Raw genomic sequence first — 19290 nt, 5'->3', positions numbered from 1 at the left:
GAAGTACTTGGGTTCCTGCCACCTACCTGGGAGACCTAGATTGAGATCCTGGCCCTTGGCTTCTACTTGATACAACCTTGGCAAAAAGTTGCGGGTATTTGGAGAGTGTACCAGTTGATAAAATAAGATCTCTCTCTTTCAAATAACATTTAAAAAATCTTTAAAATGCTGAGAACAGCATTTATTCTTGGGTTAAACTCCCAGCATTACTCTGTGAAATTGGATATCTAAATTTTAGTGTGGGAACTGAAATGAGAAAATAGGCTAGCAATATTTGCTGACACCTTTCAAAGGCTAGGGATGACAAATCATATCTTTACTCATTTATGTTAAATATTCCATTTTTCAGGCACTGCACATCTAGTTCTGGAAGTAGGATCTTATTTTTAAAGATTCACTTACTTGTTCGTTTATCATTTGAAATGCAGACTGACAGGGAGAGATAGATTTTCCATTTGCTGGTTCATTCCACAAATGGCTGCAATGGCTAGGCCTGGGCCAGGAGCCCAGAATCCATCCAGGTCTCCCACATGGATGTCAGGGACCCAAGTCCTTGGGTCATCTTCTGCTGCTTTCTTAGGCACATTAGCAGGAAGCTGGATCAGAAGCAGAGTAGCTAGGATTCAAATCAGCACACCAATGTGGGCTGCCAGTGTTGCAAGCTGTACCTTAATCTGCATCACAACACCAGCCCCAGAATATGCTTTTATTAAAAACTTTATCTAGGGGCCGGCATTGTGGCATAGCAGATAAAGCCATGGGCTGCTACACTAGCATCTCATATTGGCGCTAGTTTGTGTCCCAGCTGTGCCATTTCTGATCCAATTCCTTGCTAATGGCCTGGGTATTTGGGCACTGCCTCCCACATGAGAGACCCAGATAAAATTCCTGACTCCTGGCTTCCATTTGCCGTAGCCCCCAACCATTAAAGCCAGAGGTTACTGGAAATCGATCATGGCAGACATAATTTAATCTAAATCTTTAAGTATAAATATTAGGCAAAACAAAAAAAAATCATCAATTCTTTAAGAATGACTACCTTTTATGAAGGCATCTATCTGAAGAAAAGAAGAAACAGAATTATGTACTTAAAAGAAGTCAGGAGAAAGATCAAACCAGAAAAAACTAAGCTATTGTGATAAAAGAGGCAGTCATAAGGAGAAAATTTGAAATACAAAAGATGGAAAATGTTAATTGGAAATTTAACACAAAAATTTGGTAAGATAATATTAAAATATCTGTCAAAGTAGAATTCAAGTCAAAATTAAATGTGGCAAAGGTGGTATTTAATTTACAGGAAAGTTAGCAAGAAGCTATCAGCATCCTAAACCTTTGTGTACCTAGCATTTTAGCTTTGCAATATATGGGTACAACATGCAATCTGCTAGTAAAAAAAATAGTAATTTAACCACATTCTCATAGATTGGCAGTTCAGATAGACAAAGATTTGTAAACCTACTTGAGGCTTCAACACAGCATTTAGCAACCTTGAGCACACATTTATGTTTGTTTCTGTCTTCTCTGAGATTTTCAAACATCTGTGCAATATTTACCACGTAAATTCCAAAAATGTTTATTACAAATCCAAAATGCGAAATAGCAGGCAGTTGTCTCTGACAATTATATAACAAAAGCAAAAAAAGTAAAGAACAAAATTATAATCCTCTTATAATCATTACTGTGGAAAACATTTTTTTCTTGGAAATGAGCACTTAAAACTAAATGATTATAGACTAGAAAGAAATAATTCAGTCGGTATCCAAAGAAGAAAGACAGAGCTACATGAGATTCTGCAGAAAACATAACACACACTCACATACTCACACACATATCCCTAACCAAGCTACACATACAGCAATAATTAGGATAAAACCAAGTGTCAGTAAATAAATGTTGTATTGAAACAAAACATATTTTGGGGTGGGAGGTTCTTGCTTCTTTTTAATGTTTCGCCAAGAAAAAGAGCACCAATAAAAATAGATAATTGAAATCAGAAATAGAACACAACTATAAATAACAGAAGACTTTTAAAAAGTATAAAGTACTATATACAACATCAGAAAAGAAATGTGAAATCCTAGATTAAATTTGCATTCTAAGGCCATAGATAAAAATTCTTAAAATTGACTAGGAACTAGTAGAAAGTCAGAATATCCAATAGAAAGAGAAAATAAAAAGTTAAAACCCATACCTAGTGAGGTCTCAGGTCAAGATGAATCTACAAAGATTTTTTTTCTTCAAAGAAAGATAGCTATGAAGTATTTTCAGCTAGTCCAGAGCACATGTTAAAATTAATGGAAAAATAATGTTTTGCATCCTGTTAAATAAAATACTAGCTAGACTCTATTAAATAAAATGTGATGAATGATAACAAAGAAAATTATTATTATAAAACTAAATTTTTAAAGAAATTGGCTCATCATGTGCCTACCCATGATTCTAAATCTTAGTAAAATGAATTTGGTGACTTAGAAACATTAAACAGCTCTGGGTTATCCAATAAAGAAATCAGAAAAATAATCCCATTTACATTAACTACAGAAAATGTTAAGAATAAATTTAACTGAGGAGGTTAAAGACCTATGCACTGAAAACTATAAAACGCTGATGAAAGAAATTGAAGGGAAAAGTAAATGGAAACATCCCATATTCATGGATTACAATAACTGAGTGTTAAAATGTCTAAGCTGTCCAAACTGATCTACCATTTCCATGTAATTCTCATCAAAATTCCAATGCCATTCTTCAAGGAAATAGATAAAAAAAATCCTAAAACTTGTGCAGAACCACAGAGAAGACACAAAATGGCCAAAGCAATTTTGAGCAAAAAGAACAAAGCTGGAGGAATCATACCACCTGACTTCAAAATTCTTGTTCACTCCAGACCTAAAAATAACCAAATATCAAGCAATAGCATAGAGACAGACACGGAGACCAGTGAGACAGACTGGAGAGCCCAGAAAAAACCATGCATTTATCATCAATTTTTTCAAAGATGCCAAGAATACATGAATGGTAAAAATAGTCTCTACAATGAATGGTTTTGGAGAAATTAGACATCCAGATGATGAAGAATGAAGAATACCCTTATCTCATGCCACACACAGAAATCAGCCCAAATGGATTAAAGATTTAACTGTAGAACCTGATGCTGTACAGCTACTGAAATAAAACAGGAGGACAGCTCCATGACATTGTTCTGAGCTATAATTTTTGGTCTTTTTTTTTTTTTTTTTGGTGATCCCAAATGCATAGATAGCAAAATTAAAAATAGAGAAATGGGATCATATCAAACCAAAAAGTTTTTGAACAACAAAGGAAACAATCAAGGAGTGAAGAAAAAAAATTGAGTAAGGGCATATATTTACAAACCAGACTTCTAATAAGGGTTTCATATCCAAAATATATACACAACTCTGACAACTCAATAGCAAGAAAATAAATGATGTAATTTTTAAAAATGGGCAAAGGACCTAAATAGGTATTTCTCAAAAGAAGACACAAAAGGCCAACAGACATATGAAAAAAAGTGCTCAAAATCTGTAATCAGGGAAATGCAAATTAAAGTCACAATGAGATAATACTTCATACTTGTAGAGAGATTATCATTTATAAAAGAATAAAGATAATAACTGTTGGAGAGGATTTAAAGAAAGGGAACCCTTGCATACTGATGGTGGGAATGTAAAATGTAAAATTGGGTGGGGGTTATTAAAAAATAGAAATAGCAATGCTTCTACTAGGTACATATCCAACAGAAATCAAATCAAGCTGTTGAAAAGATACCGGTACTCCCAGTTTCACTGCAGTGTTAATCACAATAGTCAAGATATAGAATCAACCTGTTTATCAGATGAATGAATAAGGACAATGGATATAGACACAATGAAGCACTCTTCAGTGTTGTTAATAAAGGGAAATCATGCCAGATGTGACAAATGGATAGAGCTAGATTACATTCTGCTCAGTGAAATGACCCAGGCAGACAGAGACAAATACCGTATGATCTCACTTACATATAAAAGCTTAAAAAGTTGAATTCTTAGGAGCAGAGAATACAATGGTGGTTGCCAGGGAATAGGATAATAATGGGAGTGGGCAGTGGGGGTTAGAAAGATGTTGGTCAAAGGAATAAAACTGTGTTAGATAAGAGGAATAAATTGAAGAGGTACATTGTACGTGATGGTGACATTTATAACTGTGTATTCTTGAAAATCACTAGAAGAGTAGGCTGCAAGTGACCTCACCACAAAAGCTGATGTGTGTGAGGCAGTGACGTATTGATTTGCTTGGTTTTGACTGGTGGACAGCATGTCTCAGTACTTATGTTGTACCTAGTAAGTGTGTGCAATTTTCTGATCAATAAATAAAACTTAAGCTAGGTCTTTAAATTTTAACCTATTCCCTCAGTTAAATTATTTGGAAATATCTTTGTAAGTTTTCATTTTGCACAAAAATTGATTACTGATAATCTTGAAAACATAGATGAAAACTTTAAAAGGTTTTTTTAAATGTAGAAAGATATCTGAAGCATAGGTCTGGAACTCATATTTACTCCAGAAAACCCTCAGTTATTAGCTTGTTTTGTATTTATAAAATAACATACTCTGGTTGGTTTTTTTATAATTTTTAAACTATTCAGTATTTCATATAACTGTACTCATAGCTAAATAACCACTAGTTACTATTTGTTATGCAAATGCAGGAAATTACTAAACACTTTTCTTCCCTCTGTAGTCCTAAAATTTAGTTTATGAAAGAAACATCAATAGAAACCTGCCCTAGGAAATCTAAAATAATGAGACAAGACTCATTACTGTATGATTTTTACTTGAGAATTTAGGTCATTTTTTCTACTGCCTGATGGTAAACACATTCAACAAAATACGTATACTGCTAACCATAACAATTCCTGCAAATGCCAATCTGCACTTTGCCTTTTAATCATCTTTTAAAGATGTCGGTTGCACAACACTGTCTTTACCCTAAAATTCCCAAACTAACTAAGAACTTGGATGACAGCATGATGTAGTGGTGATGAGGTTAAAAAAAAAAAGGAAACATACTATTAAGTAGCTTGATAGCAAAATAATATATCAAAGTGTCAGTTTAGATTAAAAAATTCATCCATTTTCTAGTATAGGATGCATTTGAAGACAGAGGTAAAATTTGTAGTTTCTTTGTAACAAAATCTCTGAGAACACATAGCTTGATTGGTTGTCTCTCCAGCAATTTTCTGATAGTCTTTCTCTGCCAATTTCCTGAGCATTATGAAAAGGGGAATTGGGATTTACTGATAATAATCACTAGGAAAAAAAATCCTAGTTGCCACACACTTAAGTGAAATCACTACCAATATAGAAGGTAAAGTCTTTTTTTAAAAATACTAAGCTAAAGAAATACTAAAACTGACAATTTTTGTGCCTTATATTTTAACATAAATAATATTTGACTTTCATTGAGAGATCATTTGATCCATCAGTTATAGAAGGAAAAGCAAAACACTCAGATTTCAATTGAAAATTAAAGCTCTAAGAACATATGTTCTGTCCTTTTGTCTAGCTGCATCTAAAATTATTTGGAGTTATATATAAAGTGTAAATAAGGAACAGTGTGGACATGCAAGTTGGTTTCTAGTGGTATGTTAGGACGTTATCATATTGTTAATCTGTACATGGTAGTTTTATTTTATGCCTACAGCCATGTAATAAGCCAGTGTACTTCATTACCTAACAAACACATGTTTATTTTCTAAGAAACCCAAGAAAAAATGGTCTGCATATAAAATGTTGTAGTCAGACTATATACTTAAAAATGCCTCCCCCAGGGGCAGGCACTTGGCACAGCAGTTCAGATGCCTGTACCCCATATCAGAGTGTCCAAGTCTGAGTTCCAGCTCTGCTTCCAACTCTAGGTTCCTGCTAATGCAAACCCCACGAAATAACAAGCAGTGGTTCAAGTGGTTGGGTCCCTGCCACCCATGTGGGAGACCTGGATTGAGTTGCTGGCTGCTGGTTTCAGCCTGCCTCAGCCCTGGCGATTGTACAGTTGAGGGATGAACCAGCAGATGAGAAATCGCTGGCTCTCTCCCTCACTCTGTCTCACTGCCTTTCAAATAAATAAAAATTGAAATGTGAAATAAAACAAAATGTCTTTCCAAGACAGCTTCAAAAAATTACTTCCCTTAAAGTTTTCATGAGTGCTAAAATGAACTCTGATCTACCTTCAAGTCATACTCATTGGTTCTTATTGCTCACTTGTTGAAGACTTAATTTGGTCATTGTCAAAATGATGGAGTGCAATCCTAACTTAAAACCTCATTTTGTAAGACTTCACATTTTGTAAGAAATCTGTACCTTGTCAAATAGAATTTAACATAGTACCAAGGTTAATAACAGAATGCAAATACTTAAATAAATGCAATACTAAAATTTAATTCAATACGATCAGTACTATTCAACAATTATATGTGTCACAGCTGCCAAGATTCTATATTGGACACCATAGTTTGTACAGAAATTAATAGGAAACAGGAGCTCTGGTGTTGAGCCTGTAAGATGGAGTTAATATTCAGCTTCTTTCAGACAGGCAAGAACAGATTGCGATTTGGCCAGGTCTAATTCCTTCTTGTCCCTCCAAACACAAGCAAGTCAGATGTTTATTTGCATGGATGCTGTCAAGGTTGGAAGCAAGAAAAAATGAAGGAAACTAATTGCACATGATTAGGAATAAGACAATACAGTAGGTAGCTATAATGAAGTAAAGACATGATGCAAAATTAAATGGAAAAGTAAGGCTAAAAATAAAAGATATCATGTCTAATAAGGAGAAAGAAATAAAAACTCACACCAAAAAAGTGAAACTTTTTTTTTTTTTGGACAGGGAGAGTAGACAGTGAGAGAGACAGAGAGAAAGGTCTTCCTTTTCCGTTGGTTCACCCTGCAGCGCACCGCGCTGATCCAAATCCAGGAGCCAGGTGCTTCTCCTGGTCTCCCATGGGGTGCAGGGCCCAAGCACTTGGGCCATCCTCCACTGCACTCCCGGGCCACAGCAGAGAGCTGGCCTGGAAGAGGGGCAACCGGGACAGAATCCGGTGCCCCGACCGGGACTAGAACCCGGTGTGCCGGCGCCGCTAGGCGGAGGATTAGCCTAGTGAGCCGCTGCGCCGGCCGAAAAGTGAAACTTCAGACTTCACCACGTCTCAGGTAATGGTAGGCAAATGAAACTTCAGCGTTAGCTCAGGGAAACAAAATTAGATGAGTTTAACACAAGGAAAGATGGAAAAAAACAAATGCTAGCTGTAGTTCTTAGACAAACTTAGAACACATTACTCATTCCAATCACATAACGGCAATTGTTTAACAAACAACGTGGTATCTTAAACTTTGCCTACCTAAAGATCTGTTTATTGAGTAAGTAATCACTTTCAAATGAAATAGGTATCTTCCATTTCTGAGACTGTTAGCAAGTATAGCTTTCCAATTTGTAGTATAAATTGTTCCCTTGATTGCAATGATTTTGGCAAATGTTTTGAGCAGTATAGGCCAGGATTTTTTCATTATATAAATGCATCATTTAAAATTTTTTGTATTGTCACATTTTTCCTGTTTTGTAATACACTTCAATGTTGTCCTAAATACCATTGAAGAAAAGTTCATGAAGTGTTTGAAAATAAATATGGAGTTGAATATTTTCACCCATGTAATAAGTACTCTTTTAAAAAATTTGAACACATTAAACTGAGCCTGTCCTTCCTTGAGTTAACCAGTTAGTCTGCATTTAAGGAAAATCCCATGTTGTTTGTGGATCAAAACAGAGGTGACTGTCAGATGAGTAGAATACACTAATTGTCTTGTCTCATTAGCAACTTGTAGGTTGGCAGAATTTCCCTTCATATCACATTAATCAAAGTATGGTGCAGTATTGACCATTTGTTTTATTTTGTTGGTATACAAGTTGTCTGTGTTTTCAGCTTCTAATCGAAGCCTCTGCCTTTTCTTGCCATATTCTGCTCTAATCTGTTGTAGGTATTGGGTTTTGTAACTAAGTATTCTTTGGCAGTTTTTAGATACATCATTTGGCTAGCAATGAACCAGTGCTTGGTGTACAGCCTTTAAAACGCACTCTCAATAGTGACTGCTACAGTACTGTGCTGGTTACACGACTTATGGCTAGATGGGGTTATTTATAGCTGTTGGGCTTAAACTTTGATCCAGTGTAAGATAATGTCTTCTAAAATGAAGATATTTTGTCACTTTATCAAAGAAAATTTGAGTTGTGTAGTTCCCTTACTGTAACTATTTTTCCTCTTCAAACATTGCCCTTAACAAAACAGAAAGTGAGAACTTACAGGAACAAAGGGCTGGAGAAAGGACAATGCAGATGTCATATGTGGGTCACACTTGCCAGGCACTTCAGATTAAAACCTAAATTATACTTAAATTCTCATTTATTTTATTTAGTAAATATAAATTTTCAAAGTACAGTTAATGGATTACAGTGGCTCCCCCCCCACAATTTCCCTCCCACTCACATCCCTCCCATCTCCCACTCCCTCTCCCATTCCATTCACATCAAGATTAAGTTTCAATTCTCTTTATATACAGAAGATCAATTCAGTATATATTAAGTAAAGATTTCATCAGTTTGCACCCACACAGAAACACAAAGTGTAAAATACTGTTTCAGTACTAGTTATAGCATTACTTCACATTGGACAACACATTAAGGACAGATCCCACATGAGAAGTAAGTACACAGTGACTTTTTTTTTTAACAATAACTATATCAAGTCAGCGTTACTACACTGTATAGTTCCCAAGTCTCTCTGACATTCAGGCCTCTCCCTATATTCTCTGACTGCAGTGAGGAAACATTTTACATAATCACTTATTGACCTCAGATTAAGCAATCTTGTATGGACAGAGAAAGAATCAATGAGAAAAAAAATGCCATCCTCCTATTATCTCCTTTTAACATAATTCTGTGTTCAGGGTTCTTCCACCTTGTGATTCTTGGATTTATTAAATCTGTTTGCATCATTTACTCATAGGCCAGGCAATAGCCACAATTATTTGCCAAGCGCTGCATGGTACTGTATTCACCAACGTATCCTTTTCTGCCTGCCAGGCATTCTGTGGAGATTCTCATCTTACAAAGCTGTGCACCCACTGTGAGTACTGACTCTTCTTCCACCCACCTGTGTGTTAAAGCTGTCCATGCTGTACTATGCCTACTGCCAACTTCTACGCTAAGCTCCCACCATCTCTTGCCAGTAGCACTATAGCAGGATACTGGATACACCTTTGGTCCACTATAATTAGTAATCCAAACAACATTCTTAGTGATGTTTGTAAAACATGAATCAGATCACATCTTCTGCTGAATGCTTTCCAATAGTTCCCAGTAGCCATGATGCCAGTGTCAAACTCTTTTATAAAACCATTGTACAAAATCTGGTCCCTATTTGCATCTAGAACATTGTCTCCCTTCCAGTGGGGTGCTGTGGTTGATGGTCTCCAGCCTGTGAGAAGTAACTGTTTGAACTTTGCAAGCCAGTGCCATCCTGTTGGGAGCTTTAAGCCAGCCATGGTAGAGGTATTTTCACCAGAGAAATCAGTGGATATTTGTTATAAATCGGGAGGGGGAGTTGTCTTTAATCTGTTTTTGTTTGCTTTTTGTCTGTTTGTTTTAGAGAACTGTTAATCTTACCAGCACACCACTGTTTCTATCTCTCTTTACCTCAATGACAGTCTTCTACTGATAATGCCTGGTCTAACCTTTTAGGCTTGCTCTCCTCACTTGAGGGCCTCTGCCTGCTATTCTCTTTGTGTAGAAGCTCTTCCCCTGGCCTTTGATACGGCTGATTCCTTCTCAACATTCAAGTCTCAACCCAAGAGAATTTTCTTGATAATCACTCTGTGCTAGTCCAGTTTCTTTATCACGTCAGCCTCATCCTTGAAAGTTGGAATAATACATTTATTGTCCTTTATAGTTTTCAAGATTTATTTTTATTTGAAAGGCACAGTCATGGGGGGTGAGGGGAGAGAGGGGAGGGAGAGGGAGAGGGGGAGGGAGGGAGATGGAGAGGGAGAGAGAGAGGAAGAGAGAGAGGTGGATTTTCCATCCACTGGTTCACTCCCCAAATGGCTACAATGGCCAGGGCTGGGCCAGACCAAAACCAGGTGCCAGGAGCTTCCTCTGGGTCTCCCACATGGGTACAGGGGCGAAAGCACTTGGACCATCTTCTGCTACTTTTCCAGGTCCATTAGCAGGGAGCTGGGTGGAATTGGAGCAGCCAGGACTTGAACCAGTGTCCATATGGGATGCTAGTGCTGAGGACAGTGGCTTTACCTGCTACACCACAATGCCAGCCCCAGAACAATTTCTTTCAAGTCATGTGCTCTCGTGTCAGTTAGCTTGCATTTGGTGGCACATGAGAGAATACCAAATAAAGCGTCTATTGGTCTCACAGTAAAGAATATGGGCTGGTACAACGGTGACATCAAGGGCTAGATCCCTTCCTCTTCTTGCTTTGCCATCCACATGGCAGTCATCGTCATGGTCACAATTCTAGGCACTTGAAAGCATTGTAACTTTTGTTAAAAGAAAGGGGGAAGAGGAATGTTGTAAAGATGATGAAGACAAATGCCAAAAGTTTGTCCCTTTTTAATGCCTTCTGAAAGCCATACCCAGTGACTTTTTACTTAAAACAACTTGACTAAATTGCAGTAGAGTCTGAAAAGAGAAGTATGCTCATTTTTCAGCTTTGGTAGAAGACGACGACAAGGGATAAAAGGGTTGTGGGTGACTTCATGGTAGATAATTTATATTTTTTTTTGCCATGGTGATCAATAATTTTTTGTGGAATTAGTGGACAGTAGCTTTAACTGAGCCGGCTCCATCTTCATCCAAGTTCCAGCTTCTGAGGAGTCCTGGGTCAAGCTCCACAGTCCTGTCAATCGAATTAACTCATTAAAGATGATAAAGATGATAACTGGAGTATTCCAGATTACTGGAACCTCATCCCACTTAAATTCCAGTATTTTCAAATGGCCAGGTTTTGTTGTTGCTTTTGTTTTGCTCATATTGTTCCATTTATTTTGCAGGAAGTCTTTCTAACATTTGTCGCCTTTCCTAAGGCAATTGATGATATCATTTTTAATGATCCAGTGTAATCAATAGGAAAAAATGGATTATAGTAGGTGTTGAAGCTTTGGGCAGTATTATGACTATTTGCCCCAGCTCACAGCGGTGTAGGTTGTTATATTTAAACGCTGAGTGAATTTTATTGTTTTATTTCTAATCCGTTTGCAGTGGCAGGATGGAGGGATAAACGTGAGCATGTGCACTGGAGACAAACACAGTCAGTCTTCAATCCTGGCCCAACCATTCATTAGTTATACAGCTGTCGGCCAAATTACTCATTTTTCTGTGTTTTTTTTTTTTTTTTTTGGTTCTCTTTAGTGGCACAGTAACAATATCAGTGGTCTCTTAATAATAGGATTAATTAATTAATAAGAGGATTTTATAAGATGATTGAAGTAGGGCAAATAAACACTGAATAAGTGGTGGCCATTAAGTCACTTTGTTCTAGTTTATGTGTTAAACACTCAGAAACTTTAAGTGCATTTTTGACCCATTCCTGCATCAGAAGCATCTGAGATGACAACTGAAAAGCAGATCTTAATATTTCACCCTAGCCTCTTTTTTAGAAGTCTAACTTTTAAATAGCCTAGAAATCAGTTTTTATGTTGACTACAATTTAAGAACCTCAGATATGGATTTGTTGATCAGATTAGGTTTATGTCTGTTAACAACCTTGAAGCACAATGAATCCTGGGAATGACTTTTTTTAAGTATAAGGAGTACTAAGTCACATCTCAAATGTAGCCTAGATTCTAGAGTTATATCTCAACTCCCCCACTGACTAGCGCTTGGAGAAATGGTCTTTAATCCTGTGGCTCCCAGTGCCCTCTTCCTTAAAATGGGGATAATAAAGAACCTGCCCCATCATGCTATTTAGAGGAATAAAATGCTAGAACAGTGACTTAATAAATACATGTGGCAGTAATTAGTACTACAAGTAACTGTTATTAACTTCCCAGGATGTATCCTGAACCTCCCTATGAATGATTCTCAACATGAATATACGTTATAATTCCTGGGGAGGCTTCCATGCCCAGCCATACCCCCTATTAACAATTTCAGAAACATATCTGCAGAAGATGTAGGCACCTGTGTTTCTCAGCGCTCTCGGGTAATCCAGTGGGCAGCCAGGGCTGGGACCCACTCCACTTTATTATTTAAGAGTGCTTTGGGTAATTCTGAGGATCAACACATGCTACCTGAAAAAGGTTCCCGATAAATCAAATAGGGTTAATCTCCATCAAGGCACGGAAGATTAAGAGCTGAGCCTCTGACCAAAAAATCCTGCAGAGCGCTGATCTGTTGTAAAAGGACCGAATGTTGAAGAAAAAGCTGCCAAGAGTGAAGCTGTGATTGAAATAAAAATAATAGGCACAGGGTTTAAAATCACTCAGCCTGGACTCCAAATCCAGATTCCTACTAGTTAGCAGGTTACTTGAACTCTCCGTAAGACTCAATTTGTCATTTGCAAAATGTGGATATTTATTATCATATAGGGTTTTTATAATAGGTTAAAAGATGTAAAGCCCTTAGTATACTGTCCTAATGTAATAGTCTCGTTGTGCCCTCCAAAATGCAAGTTGAGATTTAATTTGTCATTGTATCAGTATTAACAGATGGAACCTGTAGAGGGTGGTTAGCTCCCCAGGGTGCTACCCTCGAATGGATTAACTTCTTTAACATGGGAGTTGGTTAGTCACCCAGGGAGGGTTTTATTATCAAAGAGCTCCGTGTCCCACATGCTTGTTTGCTTTTCTGCCATGTGTATGTAGTATGAAGTCCCCACCAAACATCAGCACCATGTTTTTGAACTTTCCAGTTTCTGTAACTGTCAGAAATAAATTCCTTTTCCTTATTGATTATCCAGTGGTGTTCCTTCAGAGCAATGAAAAATGAATAGCAGAAAATTAATACCGAGAAGTGGAGCTGTTGCTATTCAAAAAAAGCTCGGAAAATGTAGAAGTGGCTTTAGAACTGCATAATGGGCAGAGGCTGGAAGAGTTTGGAGGAGCAGGCCAGAGAAGCCCGAATTGCTCTGAATGAAGCAGACGTTTGATTCTGGTGAGGCCTCAGAAAATGACAAAATGGGGACAAGTCTGGAACTTCTCAGAAATTACTTACGTAGTTGTGTTGGGAACGTTGATAGAAATATGAACAGTAAACACCATTCTGATGAAATCACCCATGGAAATGAGGAACGGGGCATTAGAAACTGGACCGCAGACCATCCTTGTATACACTTGCAAAGAACTTGGCAGAATTATGTCCATATCCTAGGGCCTTATGGAATGAATGTACAATTTAACAGTGATGAACTAGAGCATCTGGCAAAAGAAATTTATCTTCGTGCAGAGTATGCATGCTTCTATGTAGCTACTTTCATCTCTATGCAGTGAGATTCAAAAGCAAATGAATGACTTAAAGATCGAACTTTAAAAGAGAATGGTACCATTTGGAAAACTTGCAGCCTGACCACCTAAAGAGTGACTGAAACATGCTTGGAGAGAATACTTAAAGTGTGGCTGAATAATTATTTACGAAAGAGATTGGTGTGGTTATAGGAGTCAAATGCATTTCAAAGATCTTTGAACCACCCTTCTCCATCGTAGACTAAGAACCGCGGGAAGGTAGAGGTTAGTGGACAGGCCCAGAACGCCTCCCACAGGCTTGCTGCCCTCTTGCAATAGGAGGTGTGTTTGGTGATGCCAAAACAGAGTATCAGGCTGTGTAACTTATAAAGAGGAGTTTATTTCTGACAGTTCTCAAGCCTGGGGGGTCCAAGATGAAAAGGCTACATCTGCTGTGGGTCTTGTTGCTGCAGCCTGACACACTGGAGGGCAACACATGGCAGGTGGACACGCAGGAGAGAAGAGAGGGCCAGCGATGTTCAACCATGATCTGTTGTCACAAAAAATTAGAAAGGAAGCAGGACAGTGGGAGCCAAGTGTTGCTGTATTCTTGGAAACATATCTGTGAAATCCATCTATGTATTAATACATTTTAAAAGGTCATTAGAAATTTGTTTTCGTAGCTTCTAGAAGTGGGAAATAATGGAATAGGTTGCATGAGAGAGGGTGAGGGTGCCGAGTGTAATACACAAGGATTTGCCTCACAAAGTGGGTACAAGTATTCATCGGAGAGTGGCAGATAAAATGAAGAGTAGGTCTTGCTTTCAAGGTGTTTGTCTTGAAGCCACCGCAGTCCTTAGCTAATAATCCTTCTCATCTGAGCTGTTAGTAAACACAGACTACTAATTTAGTGATCAAACTTGGTTTCGTTCTGGATCCTGGTTCCATAGGGTTCTGGTACAGAGCCAAAGAGAATCAGAATTCTGTTTAAAACACTAGTCCCCTATCCATATATCATCTACCACCTCTTTGTTTCTAAGAGCAGCCAAGCCTGGGTCGGAGAAAGCTGATCTCCCCTACTTTTGGTTTTTAGACTCCCTTTAGGTTTTCCCGCCTGCTGCTTCCTTGACCTCATGCAGCGATTCCCTCGGTGGTTCACAAAGATGGTTCACGCTCCAGTCGGCCCTGCTCCAGTGCGGCATTGCTCTGCAGAGACACCTGTGGGGCCAGCAGGTCCGAGTCTATTGCCCTTGCAAACAGGAAACAGACACTAGTTTCCCTTCTTTCACACACTCACAACTGACAGTTGGTTCTATTAGAACTTTCTTCCCTTAGTTGATAGAAGGCAAGTGAAAAAGCTTATATATGTCCCTATTAATGACTTAACAGCTGTCCTTGAGTTCTCGCTCGTCTCCCAGGTACCTCTTGTAATGACTAAAGAATGCCTATGGTGTAATGTAGCAGGGTCAGCCGAGCTTTTAACGTGTCTTAACGGGGATATATCTGGCTTCCTTGATAGCTCTTTGTTGAATAATATTTTTTTTTCATTCTCAGATGCTCATCTGCAAGCGTTAAAGGAACTTGATGAGTGGATCCCACGTTCTTATACTTTTAATTAATTGATCTGCAAACACAGGATGGTTCAAAAAAATTCACACAATTTCCATGTGCAGGCTTCACCAAGGCCCACCATTCTAAAGTGGGAGTGGCTCTTAACGTTAATCAGTTCCATCAATGAACTTTTACCAGTAACTCTGAGATTCCTAGGGGAATCCCATTCAGTAGCCTCTTATACGCTCTATCAAAGGAAACTACAGAGAACAGGATTCCTGGAATGCTGGAGATGGGAGCCATCTGAACGGTCATTTGTGCAGTCTTCTCTTTCTGGGATCTGGGATCCCTTTGAGCATACACTTCAGAGCAGATTCCTAGGTCTTGTCCTCAGACCACCAGCACCTGCATCTCTCCACTGTGGGAAAAGGTTAGGATCCTGTGTGCCAGTGAGCTCTCCCGGGAGAATGTGGAGCATATTCATGGTTTAAAAGCATTGATCTGTAGTAGGAATCCTCAGCTGTGGGTACAGATTAGAATCACACCAGGGAATTTAAGAGCATCCAGCTACAGCAGTGCTGTAGCATCATATGATGGACTTCAGAAAGCCCCCTGTCCAACCCCACCTTGTTCAAATCACATCAGAATCCATGGGGTGCAACTGACCCCATGGTGAGTCTGTGGTTTTAAAACTCCCCAGGTGTTTCCAATATCCAGCCAAGGTCGACAACTGCTGTTCTAGATTCTGCTTTTAATTCATCTGGAGTGGTCCTCAGGCACTGATCATTTTTAAATGCACTCCAGATAACTTCAACAGATTGCATAAGTTGAGAACTACGGAATGCTCAGATTAGTGTCATTTTCTTTCCTTTTTGTTTTAATATTTGTGTACTTGAAAGGCATAGTGACAGAAATAAGGCAGAGTGACAGATAGAGGGGGAAATACAGAGAGCTTCCAATCACTGGTTTACTCCCCAGATGGCTGAAATGGCTAGGGCAGGGCCAGACTGAAGAGCCAAGAACTCCATCCGGGTCTCCCACGTGGGTGGCACGGAACCAAGCACTAGGGCCATCTTCTGCTGATTTCCCAGACACATCAGCAGGGATGGATCAGAAGCAGAGCAGCCAGGACTAGAACCGGCGCTCTGACACGGAATGCTTTTGTCACAGGCTGCAGCTTAGGCAGCTGCACTACACTCCTGGCTCTGGTGTCATTTTTATTGTTTCTGCACTTTCCCCATCATTGGACATCCATGGAACAGCATTTTGTGTTTGATTCATACCACAGGGCTACTTTACCGTTCATCTGTGTGCTCCCTCAAGCCTGGGAGTTCCATGAGCACAAGACAAAGTGCTGCCCCCGCTGCTGCTGTGTTTCCTGTGCGTAGCACAATGCCTAACACTGCTGAATGAATGAATGAGCAGCATTCCAGCAATACGGATGGATGGAGCAAGCCATAGAGACAGAGTTATGTGCGAGGTCCATGGCCCAAGTGTAGAATGGGCAGCAGGGGGTGCCCAGACCTGAGTGAGAAGAGATTGACTGTTAAGGGTCTTATGTAAAAGCCTCAGTGGTTGGAACTCCACCACCTAAGAAGGGGGAAGGTAAGGAAGCTTGTATGTGCAGGGTAGTAATAATTAGATGTATTTATTCAGGACAGTTACTCTGGAAGCAGAATGGAAGATGGACCAGAACAGACAAGACTAATTTAAGGATGAATTAAATTAGTAGGTGAGAAATTATGCAGCATTCCCTGAAATAATAAAGTGAAAGGGCTCCATTCAGAAAGCATTTTTGAGATAAAATATACATCCCTTGCCCACGGACCACATGCAGTGGTGGGTGGGGTATAGGATAAAAGATGATGCGTTGGTCTAGCTTTGAAGGTAGGCTGGGGGTAGAGGAACACTGTTGAGAATTTTGAGTACAGGAAGAGAAGAGCTGGTTTCCAGGTAAAAATCAATAATGAGCTCAGTTTTAAACATGTTGAAAGTTTTGTGCACCTGTGGACATCTGCTAGAGTGTTTTATGCAGTTAGAAATGCATAAAATCTCAGCTTGATACCTGATTATGGATGCAACCAGTATTGCCCACTTGACTATGATGACTTCCGGTTTATGTACTTAAAGAAAAATTTTGGAAACTGGTGGTGGTAAATTAATTTCGTAGGGGCTAGTGCTGTGGTAAAGCCATGCCTGCAGTGCCGGCATCCCATATGGGCACAGGTTCAAGTCCCGGTGGCTCCACTTCTGATCCAGCTCTCTGCTATGGCCTGGGAAAGCAGTAGATGATGGCCCAAGTCCTTGGGCTTCAGGAGACCCTGAAGAAGTTCCTGGCTTCTGGCTTCGGATTGGCACAGCTCTGGCCATTGCAGCCATTTGGGGAGTGAACTAGCAGATGGAAGACCTCCCTCTTTCTTTCTCCTTCCCTCCCCCCTCCTCTGCCTCTGACTCTCTAATTCTGCCTTTCAAATAAGTAAATCTTTAAAAACTAAATTGATTTTGTGATTTATGTTACTTTAGGCTATAACTGGCAATCAAAATAATACTTCACTTTCTGGTTGTTTACTTTGATTAGATACATACACCTATGCTAACTTCACCTGGATTCTGAAGTGATAGCAATTTTATTATAAATGGCTCTGCTACTATATTCCTTTCTCATTAAACCATGGGTTAAGAAAGGAAGCCTATCTTATTCTTTGTTAAGCTTAGTGCTATGTATAATAGGGCCTCAAATTATTGAATAGATGGACAGTTACATGGATGAATATATGGATGGATGAGTGGATGATTGATGAGTGGATGGATGTCCGCTTGCATGGATGCTTTCAGAATCATATGACAAGAATATGGGGTACTTTCTAGAACTAGCCACCTAAGAATTAAGAAATTTGCATCCTGTCATTCCATGTATACATAGGTGACTTCACTGAATCCACTGACTGTGGCAACAGGGATAGAAAAAATTACCCTAAGTATTTATTAAAAGGCCTTTCTTTATATCATTTTCTTTCGGCAATGTCAAATAATCCAGGAATTTTTAAGTTTATGGCTATAAAAGACATTATGTTCTTTAATATATTAACCTTTGATATTGTCCAGCAAAAGAGGCAATTATGTCAGTTGTTACTGAAAACTCATTTGCTTGGTACTGTTTTAGAAACTGAGAGCTACATATGTATACATGGTCCGATTTTTGTTTTAAGAAGATAACTTTGCACACCCTAAGAGTAGGCTGGAGGAGAATAAATGATTCCAGTTAGAGGCAAGATAATGAGGGCCTATAATAATGTAATGACAGAAAACAGGAGGAGTGCATTAATTAATTCCTTTATCCATCAAATATTTATTAACTGTATCAAACCAAACTCTGGGGAATGCATCATGACCAAACCCAACAATTATCTACTCAATAGCCAAGTTGAGGAGATACACGTCAATCAAATTATTATACTAATACACGTAACACTGAGGCTGTAAAAACTGTAATGAGAAAAATTGGAAAAAAAGCATCTCAGAAGGAAAACTGACAGAACTCATTTGATCATTGGTGTATTGGAATAAAAGGTAGACATGTTTCCTGATCTTCTTGCCTGAAAAGATTTGCAAATTGATCTGTGTGACAGAAATAACATGCGTGCAAAGCCATTAAGGAGGATGCATTAAGTAACAGATTGTGTGGAAAAGATTCAGGTGACCTTTACCAAAAGATGAAATCAACAAGGTATGAATTATAAATCCTTATTTTGAAATTAATTCCACTTGGTTTTTCAATAGGAATAATGTCTCTACTCAGTTGGAATAATGATACTTCACTGATGAGAGTTTATTTTAGGTCTCTTTTTTTTTTTTTTTATTCAGATGTTGCAAGAGCAATTGAATTATTGGAAAAACTACAGGAATCTGGAGAAGTACCTGTGCACAAGCTACAATCCCTCAAAAAAGTGCTTCAGAGTGAGTTTTGTACAGCTATTCGAGAGGTATGATACTGAGATTGATAAGAACGCAGCCATATGTCTTACTTTTAAAAATAATTACAGGTGTTTTCCACACAGTTAAAACAATTAAGATTGGAACTGCATTTTAACTTTCTGTCCTTAGCTCTTTGGACAGATCATGACACATAATTTAGCCCGCTAAATTCTTAAATTAAACCCACCCAGGATTTATACATGCATATAAAAACAAATGTGAATCTTTGGATACCAATGAAGGGGTTGCCTCAGCCGGTGACTGTTGC

The 19290-nt window shown here is 38.6% G+C and overlaps 1 protein-coding gene across 1 annotated transcript in view; it reads left to right on the top strand.

The window, feature by feature from the left end:
* LIN7A (lin-7 homolog A, crumbs cell polarity complex component) overlaps window positions 1-19290 on the top strand; it is a 161891-nt gene that overhangs the window by 43680 nt on the left and 98921 nt on the right. The window contains exon 2 of the mRNA XM_002711366.5: window positions 18912-19030. Coding sequence (XP_002711412.1) covers window positions 18912-19030 — 119 coding nt within the window. The remainder of the gene's footprint in view (window positions 1-18911; window positions 19031-19290) is intronic.

Source organism: Oryctolagus cuniculus, chromosome 11 (assembly GCF_964237555.1).
Source record: "Oryctolagus cuniculus chromosome 11, mOryCun1.1, whole genome shotgun sequence".
Taxonomy (NCBI): Eukaryota; Metazoa; Chordata; class Mammalia; order Lagomorpha; family Leporidae; genus Oryctolagus; species Oryctolagus cuniculus.
The sequence above is the reverse complement of the archived record's forward strand: the minus strand, read 5'-3'. Positions and strand labels throughout refer to the sequence as shown.